This window comes from Moschus berezovskii, chromosome 9 (genome assembly GCF_049115385.1).
Source record: "Moschus berezovskii isolate FMDL1 chromosome 9, NW_MosBer_1.0, whole genome shotgun sequence".
Lineage (NCBI taxonomy): Eukaryota > Metazoa > Chordata > Mammalia > Artiodactyla > Moschidae > Moschus > Moschus berezovskii.
In genome coordinates, this window is record NC_142468.1 from 98,765,086 (window position 1) to 98,791,011 (window position 25,926).

Genomic DNA, 25,926 nt, shown 5'->3' on the forward strand with positions numbered 1-25,926 from the left:
TCTGAAGTTGGGAATTGGAAAGAGGAGGCATACCTGTAACCTTGGCATCTAGAAGAGTTCTGTGGTTGACTTTTTGAAGTTCAACTATCACTGCTTTCCTGCAACTAAAATATATTAAAAGTCACAACTGCTATTCCAATCACTTGGAAAATATGGGGTAGAAGGATTTCCTGATTCTTTTCTTAAGTTCTATAAAGGAAGGTTAAATAATGAGGGTTAACCTTTGATAGAGCATAAATACAACAGGTTTAAGGTCAAACATTCATAGTAAAGATTTTGGAGTATAACTATCCATTATTTTTCATTGTCAGAACTGGATCTTGAGTTTCACTCCCCACCTTAGTAGCTTCAATAGGGAAATGAAAACACAGAGGAGCAATGAAACATGCTCAAAACCAAGAGGCAAACTGATGACCCAGATGCATTATAATACTGTATTCACTTTTAGGGTTTTCTTTCAGCAGCAGGACTATCTGTCCATGATGTCTTATTCAAGGGTTGCCACTTCTCAGCTCTTTGTATTCACATGAACTGGAGCACAGGTGTGAAGGTCAGGGGACTGTTAATCAGAGAGCTCCTGACATTCCCTGTTAATCAAACTCCCTATCTATTGTTCCAGATCAAAATCAACCAACTCAATTCCATTTCTTTCTTTCTTTTTTTTTTTTTTTGGTTACCCCATGAGGCATGCAGGATTCTAATTCCTCGACCAGGGATTGAACCTGTGCCCCCTGCATTGGGAGTGCAATCTTCACTAGACTGCCAGAAAAGTCCCTCACTTCAATTTCTTTGACACCTAACTTCAACCCATGTGTTTAGATTACAAGAGGATCATACAACTATGGAGAGGTTTTCTTTTAATTTTTTAAAACTTTTAATTAGAGGGCATCACCGACTCAAAGGACATGGGTTTGGGTGGACTCCGGGAGTTGATGATGGACAGGGAGCCCTGGCGTGCTGCGGTTCATGGGGTTGCAAAGAGTCGGACACGACTGAGCGACTGAACTGAACTGAACTGAGAGGATAACTGCTTTACAAAGTTGTGCTGGTTTCTGCCATACAACAGCAGGAATCAGTCTTAAATATACATATGTCCCCTCCCTCTTGAAACTCCCTCCCACCCCTACCCCATCCCAGCCCTCTCAGTTGAGCTCCCTGTTACACAGCAACTTCCCACTGGCTATCTATTTCCCATATGGTAATGTATAAGTTTCAATGCTCCTCTCTCAATTCGTCCCACCCTTTCCTTCCCCTGCTGTGTCCACAAGTCTGTCCTCAAATTCTGTGTCTCTATTCCTGCCCTGCAAACTAAAACTTACCAATCCAACCGTTTTCTTCAGGTGGGGAAATGTCAATCAAGGGGTTGGACTGAAAACTTGAAATAATTCTTCCACAATGAGGATCATTTTCTCCTTTCTAGCTGTTGTGCTCTCATCCTGCTCTTCTCATTCTTGCTTGTCATCCTCACTTTTTTCTTGAATCTGATGTCTCACTACAGTCATGCCTCTTTGTTTCCTGCTCTCTTCTCTTCCTTTACCACATGCCAAAGCAGAATTATAATCTACAAGGAAATTGAAATACACAGGACCAAGAACCAACCACACCTTTTCTCATATGCTTACAGCCTCATAAGCATTCTCTTCCTTTAAACGTAAACAACTTAGAGAGAAGACTTGTGTAATATCCAGCACTGTCACACTCAACTAGCCATTTAATCCAAATTCTATTCTATTGTCTCTACTACAAAGGGGAAAAGGAATCTTCTCATTTCCTGTTTTGCATACTCCCCAGTCTATGTAAGTTTATGTCCTGGAAGAGATAAGAATGAACCCATGGCTTCTGGAAGTTTCTGAACTGGCAGACCATCTAACAAAACAAATATCCTTTCCCATATGTGTTGTTTCCAGTTAACCCTTAATCTTTGACCAAAGTGTTCCAGATGCAAGCACCTACAAGCAAACTCTTTCTGTAAAGATCCAGAGAGTAAATACTTTAGGCCTTGCAGTCCAAACACATCTACTCAACTCTGTCCTCATAACACCAAAGCAGCTACAGACAATACGTAAGTAAATGAGCATGGCTGTGTTCCAAAGAAACTTTATTTACAAAACAGGCCAACCAGTGCCATAGAACTTCTCCCTATTTGTCATCTCTCTGCACAAGAGAAACTTCTCTGCCACTGTGCTGCATTTTTATCATTTCTTTCTCTTATTCCTCCTCACTTCCGTCTTACCTCCATGATAACTCCTGTTTTGTCCGTCCTAACTCCTGTTTTGTCCATCGTCTAGGTAAGATCTCTGCAGAGGATGGAAAGAATCAATAGCACATTGTTGACTGAGTTCATTCTGGCAGGAATTCCCTACCCACCTCAGCTAAGGACGTTTCTCTTTGGGTTCTTCCTGCTGATCTACATCCTGACTCAGCTGGGAAACCTGCTCATTCTGATCACTGTCTGTGTGGACCCACAGCTGCCTGCCCGTCCCATGTACATCTTTCTTGGTGTCCTCTCCATCATTGACATGGGCATCTCCTCTATCATTGTGCCTCGCCTCATGATGAACTTCACTTTAGGCCTCAAACCTATCCCATTTGGTGGCTGTGTCGCCCAACTCTATTTCTATCACTTTCTGGGCTCCACCCAGTGCTTCCTCTACACCTTGATGGCCTACGATCGGTATCTGGCAATATGCCGGCCCCTGCGCTACCCTGTTCTCATGAATGCTAAGCTGAGTACCTTGCTTGTGGCTGGAGCTTGGGTGGCAGGATCCATGCATGGGGCTCTCCAGGCCATTCTAACCTTCCGTCTGCCCTACTGTGGGCCCAACCAGGTAGATTACTTCTTCTGTGACATCCCTGCAGTTCTGAGACTGGCCTGTGCTGATACAACAGTCAATGAGCTTGTGACCTTTGTGGACATTGGGGTGGTAGTTGCCAGTTGCTTCTCGCTGATCCTCCTCTCCTACATACAGATCATTCAGGCCATCCTGAGAATCCGTACAGCTGATGGGCGACGCCGCGCCTTTTCAACCTGTGGAGCCCATGTAACCATGGTAACTGTGTACTATGTGCCCTGTGCCTTCATCTACCTGAGGCCTGAAACCAACAGCCCCCTGGATGGGGCAGCTGCCCTCTTCCCCACAGCCATCACTCCTTTCCTCAACCCCCTCATCTACACTCTGCGGAACCAAGAGGTGAAGCGGGCCCTGAAGAGAATGATAGGCAGCCCAGGGACTAAGAGTGAGGTTTGAAAGGGTCGGTCCCCCACTGGAGGACCCTTCACAGTTACAATTTATTCTAATGTTTAGATTTCAGTGAGTTTTTTTCCTTTTTCTCTTGTATATAGCCACATAAGCCTCTTGATGAAAGTGAAAGAGGAGAGTGAAAAAGTTGGCTTAAAGCTCAACATTCAGAAAACAAAGATCATGGCATCTGGTCCCATCACCTCATGGGAAATAGATGGGAAAACAGTGGAAACAGTGTCAGACTTTATTTTTTTGGGCTCCAAAATCACTGCAGATGGTGACTGCAGCCATGAAATTAAAAGACGCTTACTCCTTGGAAGGAAAGTTATGACCAACCTAGACAGCATATTAAAAAGCAGAGACATTACTTTGCCAACAAAGGTCCATCTAGCCAAGGCTATGGTGTTTCCAGTGGTCATGTATGGATGTGAAAGTTGGACTTTGAAGAAAGCTGAGCGCCGAAGAATTGATGCTTTTGAACTGTGGTGTTGGAGAAGACTCTTGAGAGTCCCTTGGACTGCAAGGAGATCCAACCAGTCCATTCTAAAGGAGATCAGTCCTGGGTGTTCATTGGAAGGACTGATGCTAAAGCTGAAACTCCAATATTTTGGCCACCTCATGCGACGAGTTGACTCACTGGAAAAGACTCTGATGCTGGGAAGGATTGGGGGCAGGAGGAGAAGGGGACAACAGAGAATGAGATGGCTGGATGGCATCACCGACTCTGTGGACATGAGTTTGAGTGAACTCTGGGAGTTGGTGATGGACAGGGAGGCCTGGTGTGCTGCAATTCATGGGGTCACAAAGAATCGGACACGAGTTGAGCGACTGAACTGAACACCAGTACAACAGGATTAAATATAGTTAAAAGTAAAATACTTTGTAGCAGTTCCTTAGTGTCTTTCTTTCAGATAACAACCTTCAGCTGCTCCAAGAGTGGAGAGTGAGTCTAAGGCCATTAGAAGGTAGTCTGGCACATTCAGACATCCAGAGGATTGCCATACAGAAAACATCCAATGGGCCTTTTGACCCATAAGCACATTGCTTACCCCCTCATAAGATGAATCATAGTTCTTTTGATAGGAGAATGTTCTTCAGTTCTGTTCTACCTGTATATATATCTTAGGAGCTCCTGCTAAGTCGCTTCAGTCATGTCCGACTCTGTGCAACCCCATAGATGGCAGCCCACCAGGATCCCCCATCCCTGGAATTCTCCAGGCAAGAACACTGGAGTGGGTTGCCATTTCCTTCTCCAATGCATGAAAGTGAAAAGTGAAAGTGAAGTCGCTCAGTCGTGTCTGACTCTTAGCAACCCCATGGACTGCAGCCTACCAGGCTCCTCTGTCCATGAGAGTTTCCAGGCAAGAGTACTGGAGTGGGGTGCCATTGCCTTCTCCGATCTTAGGAGCTAGCGGTAGGGAAAAAACTATAGGGATTTCTTGGTGGTCCGGTGGTTAAACAGGGGGTGTGGGTTCGATCCCTGGTCAGGGAACTAAGATCCCACATATGGCCACCAAAAAATAAAAAGAAGCTGTAGCTTCCCTGCTGTGTGCATTACTGACACCCCTATAGGATGTGAAGAGGAACTAAAGTATTGAGCCCGCCTTGCCTGCTGAAGAAATAAACTTTCTCTTAAACTGGTACTTTCTCAATCCAAATCAAATTAAAAATCCAAAAAAGAAAATACAATAAAGTCTCTCTAAATGACTCAATAATTACCCCACACCAAAAAATAAAGCTCAATATGAAATTTCCTTTTAAAAGAAAACAGGACAATTAATTAGGGCAGCAGATAATTTATCCAAATCAGTATTCCATATCAAAATTAGATACATGAGGTTGACAAGCTTTCATGGAGTTGGCTGGAGCCTAAGCAATGTGGGCAAACTGTGTGCAGTATCTCTGGTTTCAATCATTTAGCATCTCCTTAGAGGTTAAAGCGTCTGCCTCCTATGCGGGAGACCCGGGTTCGATCCCTGGGTCGGGAAGATTCCCTGGAGAAGGAAATGGTAACCCACTCAAGTATTCTTGCCTGGAGAATGCCGTGGACGGAGAAGCCTGGTAGGCTACAGTTCACGGGGTCACGAAGAGTCGGACACGGCTGAGCGACGGAACGGAACGGAACTTATTATGCTTCCGCCTTATTGTGCAGCTTTTTGTATTGAATGATTTCTTTATCCATGTGATGAAATCATGCTATCTATCAATATGAAGCAAACTCTCTTGGTCATAGCACAGAGTCAACAGTTTGGTCATATTAATGTTTATCTCCAAAGGACTCACGAATTCATCTACTTCATAAAGAGACAGAACACTAACAGTTATCCGTTGGATGAAGCTGATCCAAACAATTTCCTAATATTCTGTTCAGAAAACAAATACCTTTGAGGTCAATTCCCTCAAATTAGAATATTATTTGTGAAATATCTTAATCTTTCAAAATAATTAACAAATAAAGTGGTTGAATTATGCATCACAAAAATCAGCTTAAATCTATAGCTGAGGAACCAAAAAAATGTCCCAAGGCTATTATACCCCTTGTTCCTGTTTTCCCAGGTGCTTACCACAATTGCTATCATAGCTATTGTCTTAACAATTAACCAAATAACATTAAAGTGATCTGTAAATGTATAACAAAAATACTGATCAACACAAACTAACACTGAAGCAAACATTTGTTTAAAAAGTACACTGGACACTGTTATGAATTTGTTAAATTAACGCTTATTAAGTGGACCACAAGGTGCCAGATAAAAAAACCATGGTTCAACAACAGAACACACAGAAGAGAAGTTTATTATTACTCATAGGTCCTGGAGACAGTACCCAGCAAGACTCAAGGGGCCATATGGGGAGGGCAAGGCAGAATGCAGATAGAGAATGACACGACCTAGGGCATATGCCTTTATTCAGGTTGGTGTATAGAGTGTTTGAGGTTCCAGGCTAAGGCCAGGTTAACAAATTCAAACCAACAGGGCAGATTTTTGGGAAGCCACATGTGGTTCTCATTTAAAGGGCACTTGAGGGGAAAGTGCTAGAGGCAAGACAGCTGGTTGATCATTAGGCTGTTGGGGAAGTCATACAAGGAACTTCAATTTGCTTGTGACTCTGAGGGCTCCTGGAGAAGGCAATGGCACCCCACTCCAGTACTCTTGTCTGGAAAATCCCATGGACAGAGGAGCGTGGTAGGCTGCAGTCCGTGGGGTCTCGAAGAGTCGGACACGACTCAGTGACTTCACTTTCACTTTTCACTTTCATGCATTGGAGAAGGAAATGGCAACCCACTCCACTGTTCTTGCCTGGAGAATCCCAGGGATGGCAGAGTCTGGTGGGCTGCCGTCTATGGGGTCGCACAGAGTTGGACACTATTGAAGCAATTTAGCAGCAGCAGCAGTAGCAGCAGCTGAGGGCTCCTATCCAGAGTATGTAGTCACATGAGGGGCCAAGAGTCAGTTTAAGGTTACTGAAGGCTACTGGCCACTGTACATTGGACTGTACAATGAGGCAGTCACTTTGTAAAAGAGTTTGGCAGTTACTAAAAACATTAAAACTGGAATTACCATATGATCCAGTGATCCCATTTCTGGGTATATACCTAAACAAGTTGAAAGTAGGACCTCAAAGATATTTGTACAACCATGTTCATAACAATATTATTCACAATCACCAAAATGTGAAAACAACCCTCGTGTCCCTGAACAGATTTTGTTGGATAAGCAAAATGTGATATATACACACAGTGGAATGTTATTCAGCCTTTAAAAAAAAAGGAAATTGTGAAACCTGTTACAACATAGATGAATCTTTAAGGCATTATGCTAAGTAAAATAACCCTATGACAAAAAGACTCTTATATGAGTCTATACAAATTCCTCTTATATGAGATCCCTAAAGTAGTCAAATTCATGTAGACAGAAGTAAAATGGTGGTTGCCAGGGCCTGAAGGTAGAGAGAATGGAGAGCTAACAGAATTTCAGTTTTGCAAGATGCAAGGAATTCTAGAGACTGGTTGTACAAGGTAAATATACTTAACAGTACTGAACTAAACACTTAAAATGAAAGCTGGTAAATTTTATATGTATTTTACAATTAAAAATAAAATGTAAAATCTTTTAAGGAAAGGGCAGGAGGAGAGGGAAGGAGGAATATAGATGAGAAGGCCGTATGTCCACTGAAGCTAGCTGAAGGTAGGAATTCATTCTATTTACTCATGTGTGTTTCAGTTCAGTTACTCAGTCATGTCTGACTCTGCGACCCCACGAACTGCAGCACACCAGGCTTCCCTGTCCATCACCAACTCCCAGAGCCTGCCCAAACTCATGTCCATCAAGTCGGTGATGCCATCAAACAATCTCTTCCTCTGTCATCCCCTTCTCCTGCCCTCAATCTTTCCCAGCATCAGGGTCTTTTCAAATGAGTCAGCTCTTCGCATCAGGTGGCCAAAGGATTGAAGTTTCAGCTTCAACATCAGTCCTTCCAATGAATATTCAGGACTGATCTCCTTTAGGATGGACTGGTTGGATCTCCTTGCAGTCCAAGGGACTCTCAAGAGTCTTCTCCAACACCACTGTTCAAAAGCATCAGTTCTTTGGCTCTCAGCTTTATTTACAGCCCAACTCTCACATCCATACATGACTACTGAAAAAATCATAGCTTTGACTAGACAGACCTTTGTTGGCAAAGTAATGTCTCTGCTTTTTAATATGCCATCTAGGTTGGTCATGTATGTTTGGAAATTCTCATAATAAAAGTTTTTTAAGCCATAGCCCTTAAAATCTCAGAAAGAAGGTTTCCAAACTGAGGGGAAAGCTAGTACAAGCCTCCAGGATAGAAAAGTTTGGCATGTTTGAAAGGAAAGCAAATGTTGAACTGTAGTTCCTGCGGGGACAGAGTACATGATTACACAAGGCTCAGCTTATATAAAGCCTTGGAAATTATGTAGGAAGTCTGGATTTAATTCAATTTTAGCAGCTTAAAACAAAGCTCATTTATTAGCTCATGGTTTTATAGGTCACAAATCCAAGCATAGAAGGACTTGGTTCTCTACTTAGGATGTCACAGGACTAAAATCAAGGAGTTCCCGAGTGGAGTTCCTGCTTGTCATCCTAGCTCACATGGTTAGAGCAGAACTCGGTTCCTGGCAATTACAAGTCTTGGGTTCCTGTCTCCTTGTTGGCTGTCAGCTAAGGACATTCTCAGCCTCTAGGGAATTCTCAGACCCTTCCCAAATTCCTTTCCACATGGCCCTCTCCATCTTCAAGGCCAGCAATGGAGACTCACCCTCACTTGGAATTCCTCTCATGCTTTGAGTCTCTCTCTCCATGAAGAATGCAGTCCTGATTGCCTGGGGGCTTACCTGATTAAGTCAGGCCGGAAGAGGATAATCTTCTATTTTAAGATCAACTCATTTGGAGCCTTAATTACATCTGCAAACTCCCTTCACATCAACACCTAGAAAAAATTTTGATTGTGTTTGATTGAATAACTGGGAGAGAGTATACATACCAGAGGGCAAAAATCTTGGAGGTTATCTTAGCCAGGTACTTAAAAGCTTCTCAAATTTCTCAATTTTCATACTGGATAAAATGGGTGATTTGCTAGAAATCAGCTGCAAGAGGCATAGTTACCTGCCTCCAGCTGTGGCATCTTTGGGGATACTGCATCATTGGAAGGGCACTGTCTCCAGCCAGTGAAAGTGCAGTGAGGCCACCTAGGGTCAAGCTGTTTCTGCCCAGCTCTGCTTTAAGCAGCCTCTGCCCCACAGCTCTCATTGGGCTGCCTGAGACTTCCTCAGAACTGCATGGCAGTCTGAGGCTCTTCCTACCCAACCTTGCTTCCTTATCCCTCTAGGTCTGCTATTCTGACTGTTAAGAGTCAGCTTCCTAGAGAACCTGAATTAAAATACCTGACAATTTTGAAAGATGGAAATAAATAATACCAAGTGGAAACCTCAATGTCATCTTCCCTCTCTTGAAGGGTAAAGGTGTATTTTCTCACTGGGACGTATATACCAGCTTATTTCTTTCTTGAAAGGAGATACCAGTGACACCTCCATGACTGCCACACTCAGGATGTGCCGAATTCTTCAATTTTGGAATGTGTTGTGGACCAATTTACCATCCATTATTGACATAAACTATGTCTGCAAACCCTAACTCTTCTATCATCCAACTTGGTAAGTAAGCAGAGATCTGTATCTGTCTTGTTCACCACTGAATTTTTAATGGGAAGAAGAATGCCTAGAACAAAGCAGATGCTCAATGCTACTGCTGCTGCCAAGTCGCTTCTGTCGTGTCCAACTCTGTGCAACCCCATAGACGGCAGCCCACCAGGCTCCCCCGTCCCTGGGATTCTCCAGGCAAGAACACTGGAGTGGGTTGCCATTTCCTTCTCCAATGCGTGAAAGTGAAAAGTGAAAGTGAAGTCACTCAGTCGTGTCCGACTCTTCGCGACCCCATGGACTGCAGCCTACCAGGCTCCTCCGTCCATGGGATTTTCCAGGCAAGAGTACCGGAGTGGGGTGCCATTGCCTTCTCCGAGATGCTCAAGAAGTTTGTCTAATTAGTGAATAAATATAATTAAATCTCTTTCCCCTTCACTTTATAGAAGAATACTTATTACATCTCCCATCCTTCCCTCCATCTCTCTATCTTCACATCCAGACATCTGGCATCTGTGCTTTTAAACTGTCAAAGTTGCTAATATTTTTATTCCATTCCATAACCACCAGTAGACCTTCATTACTCTGTTTATGATAATTCCAAATATATAAAACCTCTATGAACAATTTTCCTAAAGAGTAGTACGTTCAGTTCAGTTCAGTAACTCAGTCATGTCCGACTCTTTGCGACCCCATGGACCGCAGCATGCCAGGCTTCCCTGTCCCTCACCAATTCCCAGAGTTTACTCGAACTCACGTCCGTAGAGTTGGTGATGCCATCCAACCATCCTCTGTTGTCCCCTTCTCCTCCTGCCTTCAATCTTTCCCAGCACCATGGTCTTTTCAAATGAGTCAGTTCTTCCCATCAGGTGGCCAAAGTATTGGAGTTTCAGCTTCAATATCAGTCCTTCCAAAGAACACCCAGGACTGATCTCCTTTAGGATGGACTGGTTGGATCTCCTTGCAGTTCAAGGGACTCTCAAGAGTTTTCCCGAACACCACAGTTCAAAAGCATCAATTCTTCAGTGCTCAGCTTTCTTTATAGTCCAACTCTCACATCCATACATGACTACTGGAAAAACCATAGTTTTGACTAGATGGACCTTTGTTGACAAAGTAATGTCTCTGCTTTTCAATATGCTGTCTAGGTTGGTCATAAATTTTCTTCCAAGGAGCAAGAGTCTTTTAATTTCATGACTGAAGTCACCATCTGCAGTGATTCTGGAGCCCAAAAAAATAAAGTCTGTCACTGTTTCCATTGTTTCCCCATCTATTTGCCATGAAGTGATGGGACCAGATGGCCTGCTGCAGGGTTGGGAGCACTGAGTGGTAGCAGTGTGTGCTGGGACCTTTTGAAGGAGGTCACCATTATCTTCATTACCTCCACCATAGTTTGGCCCCAGGTTAATAACAGGGAAGGAACACAGCCCTTCTCATCGACAGAAAATTGGATTGAAGATTTACTGAGCGTGGCCCCACCCATCAGAACAAGACCCAGTTTCCCTCTCAGTCAGTCTCTCCCATCAGGAAGCTTCCATAAGCCTCTTATCCTTCTCCATCAGAGGGCAGACAGACTGAAAACCACAATCCCACAAAACTAAACAATCTGATCACATGGACCACAGCCTTGTCTAACTCAGTGCAACTATAAGCCATGCTGTGTAGGGCCATCAAAGATGGACAGGTCATGGTGGAGAATTCTGACAAAATGAGGTCCACTGGAGAAGGGAATGGCAAACCACTTCAGTATTCTTGCCTTGAGGACTCCATGAACAATATGAAAAGGTATTATATTATGACTCTGTAAATATTGTTCATATAGCCAGTTAAGATGCTGTGACTACACATTGTAATTGGTTACCTTTCTAGTTCTCTTGCTCATGCCTCTCTCCTTGAGTTTTTACAAATTTTCAGTCATTATATCTTCTAAAGGATTCACTTTTTGTCCCCAGGGGACCTCTGCCCTCCATTTTGGCTTCACAGTTAAAAGGATCTTAGTACCTGGGCTGGAGGAAGCACAAGCTAGAATCAAGATTGCTGGGAGAAATATCAATAACCTCAGATATGCAGATGATACCACCCTTATGGCAGAAAGTGAAGAACTAAAGAGCCTCTTGATGAATGAAACAGGAAAGTGAAAAAGTTGGCTTAAAGCTCAACATTCAGAAACCTAAGATCATGGTATCTGGTCCCATCACTTCATGGCAAATAGATGGGGAAACAATGGAAACAGTGACAGACTTTATTTTTCTGGGCTCCAAAATCACTGCAGATGGTGATTGCAGCCATGAAATTAAAAGACACTTACTCCTTGGAAGGAAAGTTATGACCAACCTAGACAGCATATTGAAAAGCAGAGACATTACTTTGTCAACAAAGGTCCATCTAGTCAAAACTATGGTTTTTCCAGTAGTCATGTATGGATGTGAGAGTTGGACTATAAAGAAAGCTGAGCACTGAAGAATTGATGCTTTTGAACTGTGGTGTTGGGGAAAACTCTTGAGAGTCCCTTGGACTGCAAGGAGATCCAACCAGTCCATCCTAAAGGAGATCAGTCCTGGGTGTTCTTTGGAAGGACTGATGTTGAAGCTGAAACTCAAATACTTTGGCCACTTGATGCGAAGAGCTGACTCATTTGGAAAAGACTCTGATGCTGGGAAAGATTGAGGGCAGGAGGAGAAGGGGACGACAGAGGATGAGATGGTTGGATGGCATCACCGACTCAATGGACATGGGTTTGGGTAGACTCCGGGAGTTGGTGATGGACAGGGAGGCCTGGCATGCTGCAGTTCATGGGGTCACAAAGAGTCAGACGCGACTGAGTGACTGAACTGAACTGACCCCAACCAGGAATTGAACCCATGCCCCCTAAAATGGAGAGTTCTAACCACTGGGCAACTAGGCAATTCCCTCTAGTGACATACACTATTATATACATTTTTTTACAATTTGCTATCTCCCCTCCACATTACAGACTTCCCTGGTGGCTCACACAGTAAAAAAATCTGTCTGTAACACAGGACATCCAAGTTCAAACTCTGGGTTGGGAAGTCTCCTGGAAAAGAAAATGGCAACCCATCCCAGTATTCTTGCCAGAGAATTCCAGGACAGAGGAGCCTGGCGGGCTACAGTCCATGGGGTCTTGTAGAGTCAGACATGACTGAATGGAGCACTTCACTTCTTTGAGCAACAACTGTTGAATGACAGCTCTCTTTCCTTTCCTCCACATTATAAAATATAAAGTTCATTCCTTCAGGTCAGTACATATGGTTCTAACTCATTCTTTCTGAATAGCTGTACAATATTACTCAGGATGATTTTTGTAACTTATTTAATCGTTCATCTTTGTGAATATTATACAGTATTTTGAGTTTTTGTCACTATGAACAAAGCTGAAATAAATATCTAAATGCATCTAAAAATACCCTTAAATATTATTACTTTCAGTAAGGACAGGTTTTATTTATTTTTGGCTAGATTGGGTCTTCCTCACTGCACAGGCTTTCCTTTAATAGCAGGGGTTACTCTCTGGTTGTGCTGCTGCTGCTAAGTCACTTCAGTCGTGTCCGACTCTGTGTGACACCATAGACGGAAGCCCACCAGGCTCCCCCTTCCCTGGGATTCTCCAGGCAAGAACACTGGAGTGGGTTGCCATTTCCTTCTCCAACATGTGAAAGTTAAAAGGGAAAGTGAAGTCGCTCAGTCATGTCCGACCCCTAGTGACCCCACGGACTGCAGCCTACCAGGCTCCTCCATCCATGGGATTTTCTAGGCAAGAGTACTGGAGTGGCTTGCTATTGCCTTCTCCGCTCTAGTTGTGAGATGAGTGCAATTGTGCGGTAGTTTGAACATTCTTTGGCATTGCCTTTCTTTGGGATTGGAATGAAAACTGATCTTTTCCAGTCCTGTGGCCACTGCCTAGTTTTCCAGGTTTGCTGGCATATTAAGTGCAGCACTTTCACAGCATCATCTTTTAGGATTTGAAATAGCTCAAATGGAATTCCATCACCTCCACTAGCTTTGTTCATAGTGATGCTTCTTAAGGCCCACTTGACTTTGCATTCCAGATGTCTGGCTCTAGGTGAGTGATCACACCATCGTGGTTATCTGGGTCATGAAGATCTTTTTTCTATAGTTCTTCTGTGTATTCTTGTCACCTCTTCTTAATATCTTCTGCTTCTGTTAAGTCCGTACCATTTCTGTCCTTTATTGAGCCCATCTTTGCATGAAATGTTCCCTTAGTATCTCTAATTTTCTTGAAGAGATCTCTAGTCTTTCCCATTCTATTGTTTTCCTCTATTTCTTTGCACTGATCACTGAGGAAGGCTTTCTTATCTCTCCTTGCTATTCTTTGGAACTCTGCATTCAAATGGGTATATCTTTCCTTTTCTCCTTTGCCTTTTGCTTCTCTTCTTTTCTCAGCTATTTGTAAGTCCTCAACATACAACTATTTTGCCTTTTGGCATTTCTTTTCCTTAGGGATGGTCTTGATCCCTGCCTCCTGTACAATGTCACAAACCTCCATCCATAGTTCTTCAGGCACTCTGTCTATCAGATCTAATTCCTTCAATCTATTTGTCACTTCCACTATATAATTGTTAGGGATTTGATTTAGGTCATACCTGAATGGTCTAGTGGTTTTTCCTACTTTCTTCAATTTAAGTTTGAATTTGGCAATAGGAGTTCATGATCTGAGACACCGGAGAAGGCAATGGCAAGCCACTCCAGTACTCTTGCCTAGAAAATCCCATGGATGGAGGAGCCTGGTAGGCTGCAGTCCGTGGGGTCGCTAAGGGTCGGACACGACTGAGCGACTTCACTTTCACTTTTCACTTTCCACTTTCACACATTGGAGAAGGAAATGGCAACCCACTCCAGTGTTCTTGCCTGGAGAATCCCAGGGAAGGGGGAGCCTGGTGGGCTTCTGTCTATGGGGTCACACAGAGTCGGACACGACTGAAGTGACTTAGCAGCAGCAGATCTGAGACACAGTCAGCTCTCAGTCTTGTTTTTGCTGACTGTATACAATTTCTATATCTTTGGCTGCAAAGAATATAATCAATCTGATTTTGATATTGACCAACTAGTGATGTCCATGTGTAGTCTTCTCTTGTGTGGTTGGAAGAGGGTGTTTGCTATGACTGGTGTGTTCTCTTGGCAAAACTGTTAGCCTTTGACCAGCTTCGTTTTGTACTGCAAGGCCAAATTTGCCTATTACTCCAGGTAGCTCTTGACTTCCTACTTTTGCATTCCAGTCCCCTATAATGAAGAGTACATCTTTTTTGGGTGTTAGTTCTAGAAGGTCTTGTAGGTCTTCATAGGACTGTTTATGTTCAGCTTCTTCAGATTACTGGTCAGGACATAGACTTGGATTACTGTGATATTGAATGGTTTGCCTTGGAAACAACCATAGATCATTCTGTCATTTTTGAGATTGCATTGCATCCAAGTACTGCATTTTGGACTCTTTTGTTGACTCTGATGTCTACTCCATTTCTTCTAAGGGATTCTTGCCCACAGTAGTAGATATAATGGTCATCTGAGTTAAATTCATGTTAGCAAAGTAATGCTCAAAATTCCCCAAGCCAGCCTTCAACAATACATGAACCATGAACTTCCAGATGTTCAAGTTGGATTTAGAAGACAGAGGAACCAGAGAGCAAATTACCAACATCTGCTGGATCATTGAAAAAGCAAGAGAGTTCCAGAAAAACATCTACTTTTGTTTTATTGACTACGCCAAAGTCTTTGACTGTGTGGATCACAACAAACTGTGGAAAATTCTTAAGCAGGTGGGAATACCAGACCACCTTACCTGCCTCCTGAGAAATCTGTATGCAGGTCAAGAAGCAACAGTTAGAACCAGACATGGAACAACAGACTGGTTCCAAATTGGGAAAGGAGTCCATCAAGGGTATATATAGTCACCCTGCTTTTTTAACTTATATACAGAGTACATCATGCAAAATGCTGAGCTGGATGAAGCACAAGCTGAAGTCAAGATTTCCGGGAGAAATATCAATAACCTCAGATAGGCGGATGACACACACTTATGGCAGAAAGCGAAGAAGAACTAAAGAGTCCCTTGATGAAAGTGAAAGAGGAGAGCGAAAAAGTTGACTTAAAACTCAACATTCAGAAAACTAAGATCATGGCATCCAATCCCATCACTGCATGGCAAATGGATGGGGAAACAATGGAAACAGTGACAGACTATTTTTGGGGGGGCTCCAAAATCACTGCAGATGGTGACTGCAGCCATGAAATTAACAGACACTTGCTCCTTGGATGAAAAGTTATGACCAACCTAGACAGCATATTAAAAAGAAGAGACATTACTTTGCCAACAAAGGTCCATCTAGTCAAAGCTATGGTTTTTCCAATAGTCATGTATGGATGTGAGAGTTGGACAATAAAGAAAGCTGAGCACTGAAGAATTGATGCTTTTGAACAGTGGTGTTGGAGAAGACTCTTGAGAGTCCCTTGGACTGCAAGGAGATCCGACCAGTCCATCCTAAAGAAGATCAGTCCTGAATAATCACTGGAAGGACTGCTTCTGAAGCTGAAACTCCAATACTTTGACCACCTGATGCGAAGAACCAACTCATTGGAAAAGACATTGATGCTGGGAAAGATTGAAGGCAGGTGGAGAAGGGGACGACAGAGGATGAGATGGTTGGATGGCATCACCGACTCGGTGGACATGAGTTTGAGTGAACTCCGGGAGTTGGTGATGGACAGGGAAGCCTGGCGTGCTGCAGTCCATGGGGTTGCAGGGAGTTGGACATGACTGAGTGACTGAACTGAACTGAACTGACTCTCTAGTTGTAGTGCATGGGTTCTCATTGCAGGGGCTTCTCTTGATACAGAGCACGGGTTCTAGGATGCGCAGTAGTTGCAGTTCCCAGGCTCTAGAGTGAGGGCTCAATAATTTGGGGTACACAGGCTTAGTTGCTCTGTGGTATGTGGGATCTTCCCATACCAGGGATCCAACCCATGTCTCCTGCATTGGCAGGTGGATTATTAGCCGCTGTGCCACCAGGGAAATTCAAGGATAGATTTTAAAGTTTTTTTTTTATATCAAAGGGGATATATAATTTTTATTTATTTATAAATATATTTATTAAATGGTTTTTAAATCCATTAGAGAAGAGCTATTATTAATATGTCCAGTCCCTGAAGGGACATTCTTACTAAAGTAAGTGCACAGAACACTCACATAAGCATCCTTGATACATATGAGGTTTTGTGAGTTTTTTGTTAAAAAGTGTTATTTGACATATAACATTTGTAATTTAAGGTATACAATATGTTGATTTGATACATGTATATATTATGATTGTCATTGTATTGATAATCTGCACCTCTTTCGTGTCACATAATTATCCTTTCTTTTTAGTGGCTGAAATAATTAAGATATAGTCTCTTAGCAAGTTTGATGATTATAAAATATTGTTACATAGTTTTAACACTGATAGATACTACTATGTTACTTCCCCAAAAGTTTGTACCAAGTCGTGTTCCTAATTCATTGTGTTGAATATAATCCTATATTATAATATATAAGCCAGTTATGCACAATATATTGTGTATATGTGTAAATGCATGCCCATTTTCACACTTTCACCTACCCACTACTGGTGTTTAACACTTCTGGGATTTGTTTCTGCACAGGAGGGTTTCCCCCCAAACCCTTCTCTATCAGCCACCCCCTTGGATGAGAGGGGACTGGAAACTCAAACACACAGAACCATTCATATTCAGTGCCCTTGAGAGTTTTATTAAAGCAGCAGGTTTAGGGGCAAATGGGCTCAGCAGATCACCCAGCAGATCCCTGGGGTGTAACTGCCCACAACTCTCTCTGACTTTCTCTTTCACCCTAGTGATTGAGGGACCAAGCCTCAGGAAAGAATTTAGCATCAGCTTTCTCTCCCTCTGCAGCCAGGAAAAAGCCATTAAATAGAACAAGAACCGAAAGTCCCAAAGGGTGCTGATGACAAGTCCACCTGTCCTCTGCCTCCACCATCACTCTAACACAAATCCACAGGACTGACCGTGAGAGAGCAGGCGTTGGGGCTAGGACTCAGGGAACAGTGGGGGCCCAGACTCTGCAGGAATCCACACCAGCTGGGATTGAGCAGGACATCACATAGGGAATGAGATGGGGTGAAGCAGAGCAGCAGACAGCCTTGATGAGAGACTACAGAGGCTATTCATCCAAACGAATGGGACGTTTGCCTGCACAGACTATTCTCACCTTCCTCCGGAAGGTGACACCTTTATAGTAACAGTGTGGGGGCACAGCATCTGGGTAGAGATTACACTGAGTGACTTTGAAGATGATGAGGTGGCAGTTGTAAAACTCAGACACCTTCATACACGTCACAGCCGGACCCTCGCAGAGGCCACGAGTGGTGGGTGACACGCTGTGGACAAAGGTCTTGTTCTCCTTACAGCTCTTATCAGTGGCCAGCCCTCGAACCTTCATCATCACGTCACAGTAATATTTGTGCTTGGGAGAGATCTTTGTTCTGGGCCTGTCAGTTTGGTGATGGAGGAGGTCTTCGGCCTCAGAGAAGGCAGGCTGGTCCATTAGGAGGAACAAGAGGAGAGTCCATGTCAGAAGCATATTTTCTGTTAGGAAAATGGAGAAAGGAAGCAAAAAGGAGAAATCTTTCTCTTAGCTCAGAACACCAGATCTTTATGTGCTTCACGTCCACCCCCCACATCCCAGGACTACAAGTGCTCTCCACCTGTCTCCCATAACACTGCTTTCTTGCACTCATTCCAGAAAACCTCTGTAGTCATTCTTCCTTCCAACATCCATCTTTCCTTTCTTCTTCCCAAGTCCTCCTTCCTTCATCTCCTCTCATCCCATGGCCACAGCCCAGTATAGTCTCAATCATCTTCTGTAAGACTATACTCATCAAAGAAATTGGGCTACAGGGATCCATCACTCAGAGAGGTGGCCCCCTTACACCCCTTAATGGTCTTACATAAGAGAGCAAAACTGAAGCTCAGGTGATCCTTGATCTTGACACAAGCATAACACTGACTTACAAAGTTCTTTACAATGATGCTCTTCAACTTTTTATGTGCATCGATTCTCAGCCTTTTGGCTAAGATCAAGTGTAAATTTTGTATGTGCATTTATCTGGGGATCTTGTTAAAATATAGGTTCTGACTCAGTAGATTTGGGATGGGCCTGAGATTGAATATAATGAACCTCTAGGGCCAAGGAAAATTCTCTGTTCTGTTCTAATTTAGATTAACCCAGTAGACCACTGCATTACCTACAAATACAAAGCACTTCCATTGAAAACCTACTTCATATCTGCATAAGAGAAAAACTTCAACAACCACCCCTTGCTCTCATGCTCATTCTGTCTACTTATAAGAACCTCACTTGGCCCCTGACACATTCCTATTTTCCCACTCCTCTCTCTAGGACAAAAGAAAGATCACCACAACTACCTCAACCTCTTCAGTGAGATGCCTTACATAGCCGGTCTCAATCCTGTGTGTGCTCCTTTACCTGGTCCCGGGTTGACGCTCCTAGAGAGTTAGGTACTGGAGATTCCTTGGCTGGAAAGGTTTCTGAGCCTCTCTCCTCTTGGCTTCTGTTATTAGAGCACACACCTGTAGGGGCTGGAGGCTGCAAGGGGAGAGGTTGAGTAACTTGGGTACTGACCCATCACCTTCTGACGCTGCAAGATGCTGAAACTTTCTGGCCTGATACCAAAATCATACCTCATTCTACGCTCCATTTAATGAGTCCAAACATTGGGAGCAGGGTTTCTCTGGGATTAGATGACCTCACACAGCCTGAAGTGTGAAGAGAAGCAAAGGCAAGGAGCCTGGCCTCTTGGCCTTCGTCTCCACTCTCTGGTCCTATCTTTGCCACAAGTTATATAGCGAATGGGTCCCTGTTCCCTCTGTGGAGGAGATAGGCAGCTCTTAAAGGCAAGAAACTACAGCAGCAGAAGCTCCCCAGCCAATTTGCACCCAGCACAAGCAACAAGCCAGCCTCTATCACCTTTCTCTCCCTCAAACCCTAAAACCCCTAAGTAACCTTGAGGCTCTCAGACTAGAGAATCTAGCAATCAAAGGTTCTAGGGATGAAAATATTTACAGTTTTCCAGAGAGGAAAAGGCAGTAAGAAAACAAGTAAGGAGGAGTTGACAAACTGTTGAAGAGAATGGGCAGGGCCTAACGTCTGACAGAAGAAACGGGAAGCTGGTGACGTTGACAACTACTCTCTTTAACACCCTCTTAGCAACTATGACTTAAGATCCAGACATCCAAAGACCTCTCTTCTCTCCACCCACAGCTAGGGCTTTGTTCTCCAAACGTTTGCCCTGGAACCACACTAAAACAGCTCTCCAATGCCTTGGCAGCCTGATCCTTGCCTAACCTCTGCAGCCTTTGTCACCCTCCTGGGTAGGTCACTGTATTTGTTTCTCTGCCTGTTGATTCTTTCAGCCTGACCACTCAGTCCTTCTAGGCCTCCCTCTGTGCTCCAGAACTTTTCGTGCGACTCAGGCCTCACCTGACCTTCCACGTGCTAACGTACAGGAACCATTATTCCCAGTCCACAGGACATAGAACACTGAAGTAAAGAGATATTTACCTAGCAATGAAAAAGTATGTGGGTAGTAGAGGAGAATGAAGATTTGAAATATGTCGAATTGTATCATATAATTAGTATGCCTATTCTAGGTATGTCATATAAGTGGAATCCTACAACATTTGTTCCAAGTGCTTTTCATTTTAAAGAATGTCTTTAGGTCCATCTGTATTCTAGCATATATCAGAATATCATGCCTTTTTAAGACTGAATAATATTCCATTGTGTGGCTATACCACATTTTTTTTATCCATTCATCATTTGATGATTATTTGGGTTGTTTGTAAATTTTGGCTATCATGAATAATGCAGCTATGAACACTCATGTACAAGTTTTTGTGAAAACATAACTTTTAATCTGAGACTTGAAGAAAGTGAAAGAATTAGGCAAGAAGAGCACAGTTAATGAGAGTGATGGTCAGGAATATAAGAAAAGATAGGACAAATAGCATGAGGCCAGATCATTTAGATCTTTGTAACTGTGGTGTTGGAGAAGACTCTTGAGAGTCCCTTATACTGCAAGGAGATCCAACCAGTCCATTCTAAGGGAGATCAATCCTGGGTGTTCATTGGAGGGACTGATGCTAAAGCTGAAACTGCAATACTTTGGCCACCTCATGCGACGAGTTGACTCACTGGAAAAGACTCTGATGCTGGGAAAGGTTGGGGGCGGGAGGAGAAGGGGACGACGGAGAATGAGATGGTTGGATGGCATCACCGACTCTGTGGACATGAGTTTGAGTGAACTCCGGGAGTTGGTGATGGACAGGGAGGCCTGGCGTGCTGTGATTCATGGGGTCGCGGAGAGTCGGACACGACTGAGCAACTGAACTGAACTGAATTGAACTGAACTGAACTGAAGGACTATGGATTTCATTCTAATCATAATGCCAAGGCCTGAATCAGAGCTTTACACCAACATGACCCAACTTGTGTTTTAATACTGTTGCTGTTGCTGCTACATAGTGAATGGATTGTAGAGGGCAAAACACAGTGACCAGTTAAGGGGTGATCAGTCAGTTCAGTCGCAAAGTCACGTCCAACTCTTTGCAGCCCCATGGACTGCAGCACGCCAGGCTTCCCTGTCCATCACCAACCCCCAGAGCTTACCCAAATTCATGTCCATTGAGTCAGTGATGTCATCTAACCATCTCATCCTCTGTTGTCCCCTTCTCCTCCTGCCTTCAATCTTTCCCAGCATCAGGGTCTTTTCCAGTTAGTCAGCTCTTGGCATCAGGTGGCCAAAGTATTGGAGTTTCAGCTTCAACATCAGTACTTCAGGACTGATTTCCTTTAGGATGGACTGGTTGGATCTCCTTGCAGTCCAAGGGACTCTCAAGAGTCTTCTCCAACACCACTGTTCAAAAGCATCAATTCTTCAGCGATCAGCTTTCTTTATAGTCCAACTCTCACATCCATACATGATTACTGGAAAGACCATAGCTTTGACTAGACAGACCTTTGTTGGCAAAGATATGTTTCTGCTTTTGAATATGCTGTCTAGGTTGGTCACAGTTTTTCTTCCAAGGAGCAAGCATCTTTTAATTTCATGGCTGCAGTCACCATCTGCAGTGATTCTGGAGCCCCCAAAAATAGTCTGTTACTGTTTCCATTGTTTCCCCATCTACTTGCCATGAAGTGATGGGACCAAATGCCATGATCTTAGTTTTCTGAATGTTGAGTTTTAAGCCAACTTTTTTCACTCTTTTTCACTTTCATCACGAGGCTCCTTAGTTCTTTGCTTTCGGCCATAAGTGTGGTGTCATCTGCATATCTGAGGTATTGATATTTCTCCCGGCAATCTTGATTCTAGCTTGTGCTTCATCCAGGCTGGCATTTCTTATGATGTACTCTGCATATAAGTTAAATAAGCAGGGTAACAATATACAGCCTTGACATACTTCCTTCCCAATTTGGAACCAGTCTGTTGTTCCACGTCCAGTTCTAACTGTTGCTTCTTGACCTGCATAAGGGATGATAGTAACCTGAATTAAGTCCATAGCAGTGAATTTTGAAGATGTATTTGTCTCCTTAACTAGGTTTAAGTTTTAAAGAAAAACAAACAAAAATGAATTTAATAACCTGATTGACTTGAACAACTTTGGGATGAGTTTCACTAAACAATGCTTTTTTCCAGCATTTTCAGCGTTAAAGTTGTGCTTACAACCTGCAGTTTTGTAGAACTGCCATCTTCTTACCTATTCATAAATTTGGAATACAGTTAAACTTTCATACAAGTTCTTTTTTTTTTTAGTGGAGGAGAGATTTTATTTTACTTATTTAGTTTTAGCTGCACTGGGTCTTCATAGCTATGCCTGGTTTTTCTCTACTCATGGCAAGTGGGGGCTACTCTCTAGTTGCAGGGCACAGGTTTCTCAATGCGTGGCCTCTTTTGTTGCAGAGCATAGGCTTTAGGTGCATGGGCTTCAGTAGTTGTGGCTCAGGGACTTAGTTGCTCCACAGCATGTTGAATCTTCCTGGACCAGGGACTGAACCCATGTCCCCTGCATTGGCAGGCAGATTCTTTATCCACTGTACCTCCAGGGAAGTCCATGCAAGTTCTTTGTAATCAGTTAGCTCACAAACGATCTCTACCAGGAAGGACATTCATATTTAATTCATTTTGATTTAATGCATCTTATTTCCCTCTCGTAAGGAAGATTCCCCTGAAGAAGGAAATGGCAGCCTACTCCAGTATTTTTTTTTAATTCTTGAAAGTATTTTACTTCAGGTTGAAAATGAACAGCTTCCACATTGTTCACTGCAAGACACATAGTATTCACGAATACAATGCTGGCCATTTGAGGAAATGTACACATCTCAGTTTCTCCTTCATGATTTTCTTTTAGAAGGATACTGTTTACCAAAAAGAAATGTCAGCAGTACACGAAAACTATTTTCCCAATAAATTTACAAAAACCTAAGATTCCCAGTGGAATCAAGATTATCTCCCTGCTGCTGCTGCTGCTGCTGCTAAATCACTTCAGTCGTGTCCGACTCTGTGTGACCCCATAGACGGAAGCCCACCAGGCTCCCCTGTCCCTGGGATTCTCCAGGCAAGAACACTGGAGTGAGTTGCCATTTCCTTCTCCAATGTGTGAAAGTGGAAAGTGAAAAGTGAAAGTGAAGTCGCTCAGTCGTGTCCGACCCTTAGCGATCCCACGGACTGCAGGCTACCAGGCTCCACCATCCATGGGATTTTCTAGGCAAGAGTACTGGAGTGGCTTGCCATTGCCTTCTCCGATCTCCCTGCTACCACCACCTTAATATAATCGCATGCTTATTGAAACACTAATATCTATACCCTAAAGAGTACAATTACTTTCAACAATGACTACTCCACACTCTTGCCTGGGAAATCCCATGGACAGAGGAGCCTGGCGGGCTACAGTCCATAGGGTTGGAGAGAGTCAGACACAACTAAGTAACTAAACCACCACTATGTATAACTGAATCATTTTGCTTCATACCTGAAATTAACACAACCATATAAATGAATCAACTAAAGTTCAGTATAAAATAAAAATTTCAAGAAAAGCAATTGACCTTTTTCCTCACTGTACCCCTGAAAGTGCGATGGATCACCAGCAACTCTATGGAAACCACCTTTAGAAATTCACCCACGGTTCTCACTTTTGCCAAGTGTGCTCAGACTGGGATAACCTGATCCAAAAATATGGCCTCAATATATGCAGTCAGTGTTTATAACAATAGAGGAAGGAAAGAGGATTCATCAAGTTAGACTAAATGATTTTCCTTAAATAGATTATCTAAAACATCAACCTGCTGGAAGAAACATTAGTTCCTTGTACATAAAATTTAAAAATAAAATTTTAAACTACAATTATAAGTGTTTTAATATAAATGGAATACTTAATTGGTTATAGAAATCTAATTTTTTTTAATTTACTATTATCCTCTCAATGGATCTGTCTTCCAAATATGTGACTCCTTTTCCCTCAGTTATATAAAGGTATTTATGCTGGAAAAAACATTGTTGAGCTTCTTACTCTAGCACTCTACGAAATGTTGTGAACCAGGGAGAATGAATACAATATAGTCTCTATGCCTGAGGAACTCCCAGAGCAGCCAAAGAAACAAGTATGGGCTCCACCTTTGATAAAAGGTAAACTCTGGTAAGTGGTATAAAGGTATAAACAATGTGCTGTGCTATTACGGAGAAAGGAAAGGTCACAGGTGACTCATACAAGCAGAAACTTTGAGAACCTGCAGTGTGCTCAGGCTATGCCCAGAGCTGTGGCGTTATAGAAGGTGCCTAAAAGCCCCGACTTCCTCTCTGATGTCGACTGACTATTAAGTTGGAGTGACAAAGCTAATATACATTATAAAAAGCAGCAAACAATGTTCCATGTTAGACTGTGGGATACTGAAAGTAATGCAGCCGTCCAGAAGAGATGGAGACCCAGAGGAGCTGGAGCAGTCAGGGAGGGCAGGAGGGCTCTGGGACAAGAGGGAGGACAGTGGTGGAAGTGACTGTGGGGCCAGAAGTTGGCCTGACCAAGCTACAAAAGTGGGAGGAAGAGGCAGGAGAGTGAGGATGAGTCCCCAGGCTCTAGGGAAACTATACTGCATATAGTAGCAAATTTCAGAGACAGTGAAAGATTTGGGACAGACAAGGGACCTGCTGTGTGTGATATTTAACAAACCATTTGTAGGATGGAGTAAAACCTGAAGGTGGTGGTGAAGGGGTAGCCGGGAAGTGAGAAAATAGGGGTGGGAAGATTAGAGGTGATTCTTGACAGGGAAGTGTTGATGATCTGGACTAGGAAGCGCCTGTGGACACAGAGACTATTTCATCAGTATTCTATGAGACACGACTATGAGAAGTATTAATAAAAGGATAGATCTGTTGTTGTTCTGGTTTTTTCCAGGTTTCTGGTTTTGTTTGCATTTTTAAGGAAGAAGGAAAGTGGAAGAAAATTCTGATTAATTAATTGAAACAAGTGCCTTCTACAAAGGTTAAGTTGGGAGGCAAAACTGCTTTAAGGGAGAAGCAGTGGTTTAGATATGGTTTACTTGTGGTTTAGATATGCTGATGTGCCTTCCCAGGTGACTCAGTGGTAAATAATCCACCTGCAATGAAGGAGACCCTGGTTTCATCCCTCGGTCAGGAAAGTCCCCTGGAGAAGGAAATGGTAACCCATTCCAGTGGAGAATCCCATGGACAGAGGAGCCTGGTGGGCTACAGTCCATGGGGTCTCAAAGAGGTCCAACATGACTTAGCAACTAAACAAAACAAAAACAAAAAGATATGCTGTTATAATGGGAGGGAATATCGGATCACTCTCCCACTCGTCTCTCACCCCTTCCAATCTTAGGGACTCATTGTCAAAAGACTTTTGTCAAGCCTAGCACCTATTATGACAGAAAATCAGATACTAAAAGGACCAAAAAGGACCTTTCTTGGCAGTCCAGTGGTTAAGATTTCGCCTTCCAGTGCAGAGTGTGCAGGTTCAATCCCTGGTCAGGGAGCTGGGATCCCACATGCTCACAGCCAAAACACCAAAACATAGAAAAGAAGCAATATTGTAACACACTCAAGAAAGACTTTTAAGTGCCAAATAAAAATGGTTGCTTGCCACAGTTCTACAAGGACTGAGTCAGCCACTGCAGTAGCTGACCTTCAACACAGCCCAAAAGGAGTCCAGGATGGAACTCAGGAAGGAGGAACTCTATCCTCTGGGAAAACTGGCAGAATGTCCTTCAGATTATTAGATGTTTTCAAGAGAAAATTTTATGAACCCAAGTACTTATATCTTTCCATACTTGGAAAGCACTGAAATCGTTAACTAAGATATCTGTGCCTTCTACCAAGACGTGTGCCTGATTGCACGTACCTACCCCGTTCTCCAAGATCACAGACACACTGACCCTCC

General features: G+C 43.2%; 2 protein-coding genes and 1 pseudogene across 2 annotated transcripts; 2 read left to right on the forward strand and 1 right to left on the reverse strand.

Annotated features, from left to right (window-relative positions):
- Window positions 1-2,306: 2,306 nt before the first annotated feature.
- On the forward strand, window positions 2,307-3,248 carry OR10G3 (olfactory receptor family 10 subfamily G member 3). Its single transcript, XM_055436686.2, has one exon. It carries the CDS (start codon window positions 2,307-2,309, stop codon window positions 3,246-3,248), a length of 942 nt encoding a protein of 313 aa, XP_055292661.1.
- Window positions 3,249-17,611: 14,363 nt separating this feature from the next.
- LOC129563489 (ribonuclease homolog) lies at window positions 17,612-17,995 on the reverse strand. Its single transcript, XM_055437251.1, has one exon. The coding sequence runs from the start codon at window positions 17,993-17,995 to the stop codon at window positions 17,612-17,614; it is 384 nt and encodes a 127-aa protein (XP_055293226.1).
- A 5,610-nt stretch (window positions 17,996-23,605) lies between these two features.
- LOC148776638 (small ribosomal subunit protein uS14 pseudogene) lies at window positions 23,606-23,776 on the forward strand (annotated as a pseudogene).
- The last annotated feature ends 2,150 nt before the right edge of the window (window positions 23,777-25,926 follow it).

Bases quoted from the DNA above. Each gene is read 5' to 3' on its own strand.
- OR10G3 (XM_055436686.2), top strand. From the start codon at position 2,307: ATGGAAAGAATCAATAGCACATTGTTGACTGAGTTCATTCTGGCAGGA.
- LOC129563489 (XM_055437251.1), bottom strand. From the start codon at position 17,995: ATGGACCAGCCTGCCTTCTCTGAGGCCGAAGACCTCCTCCATCACCAA.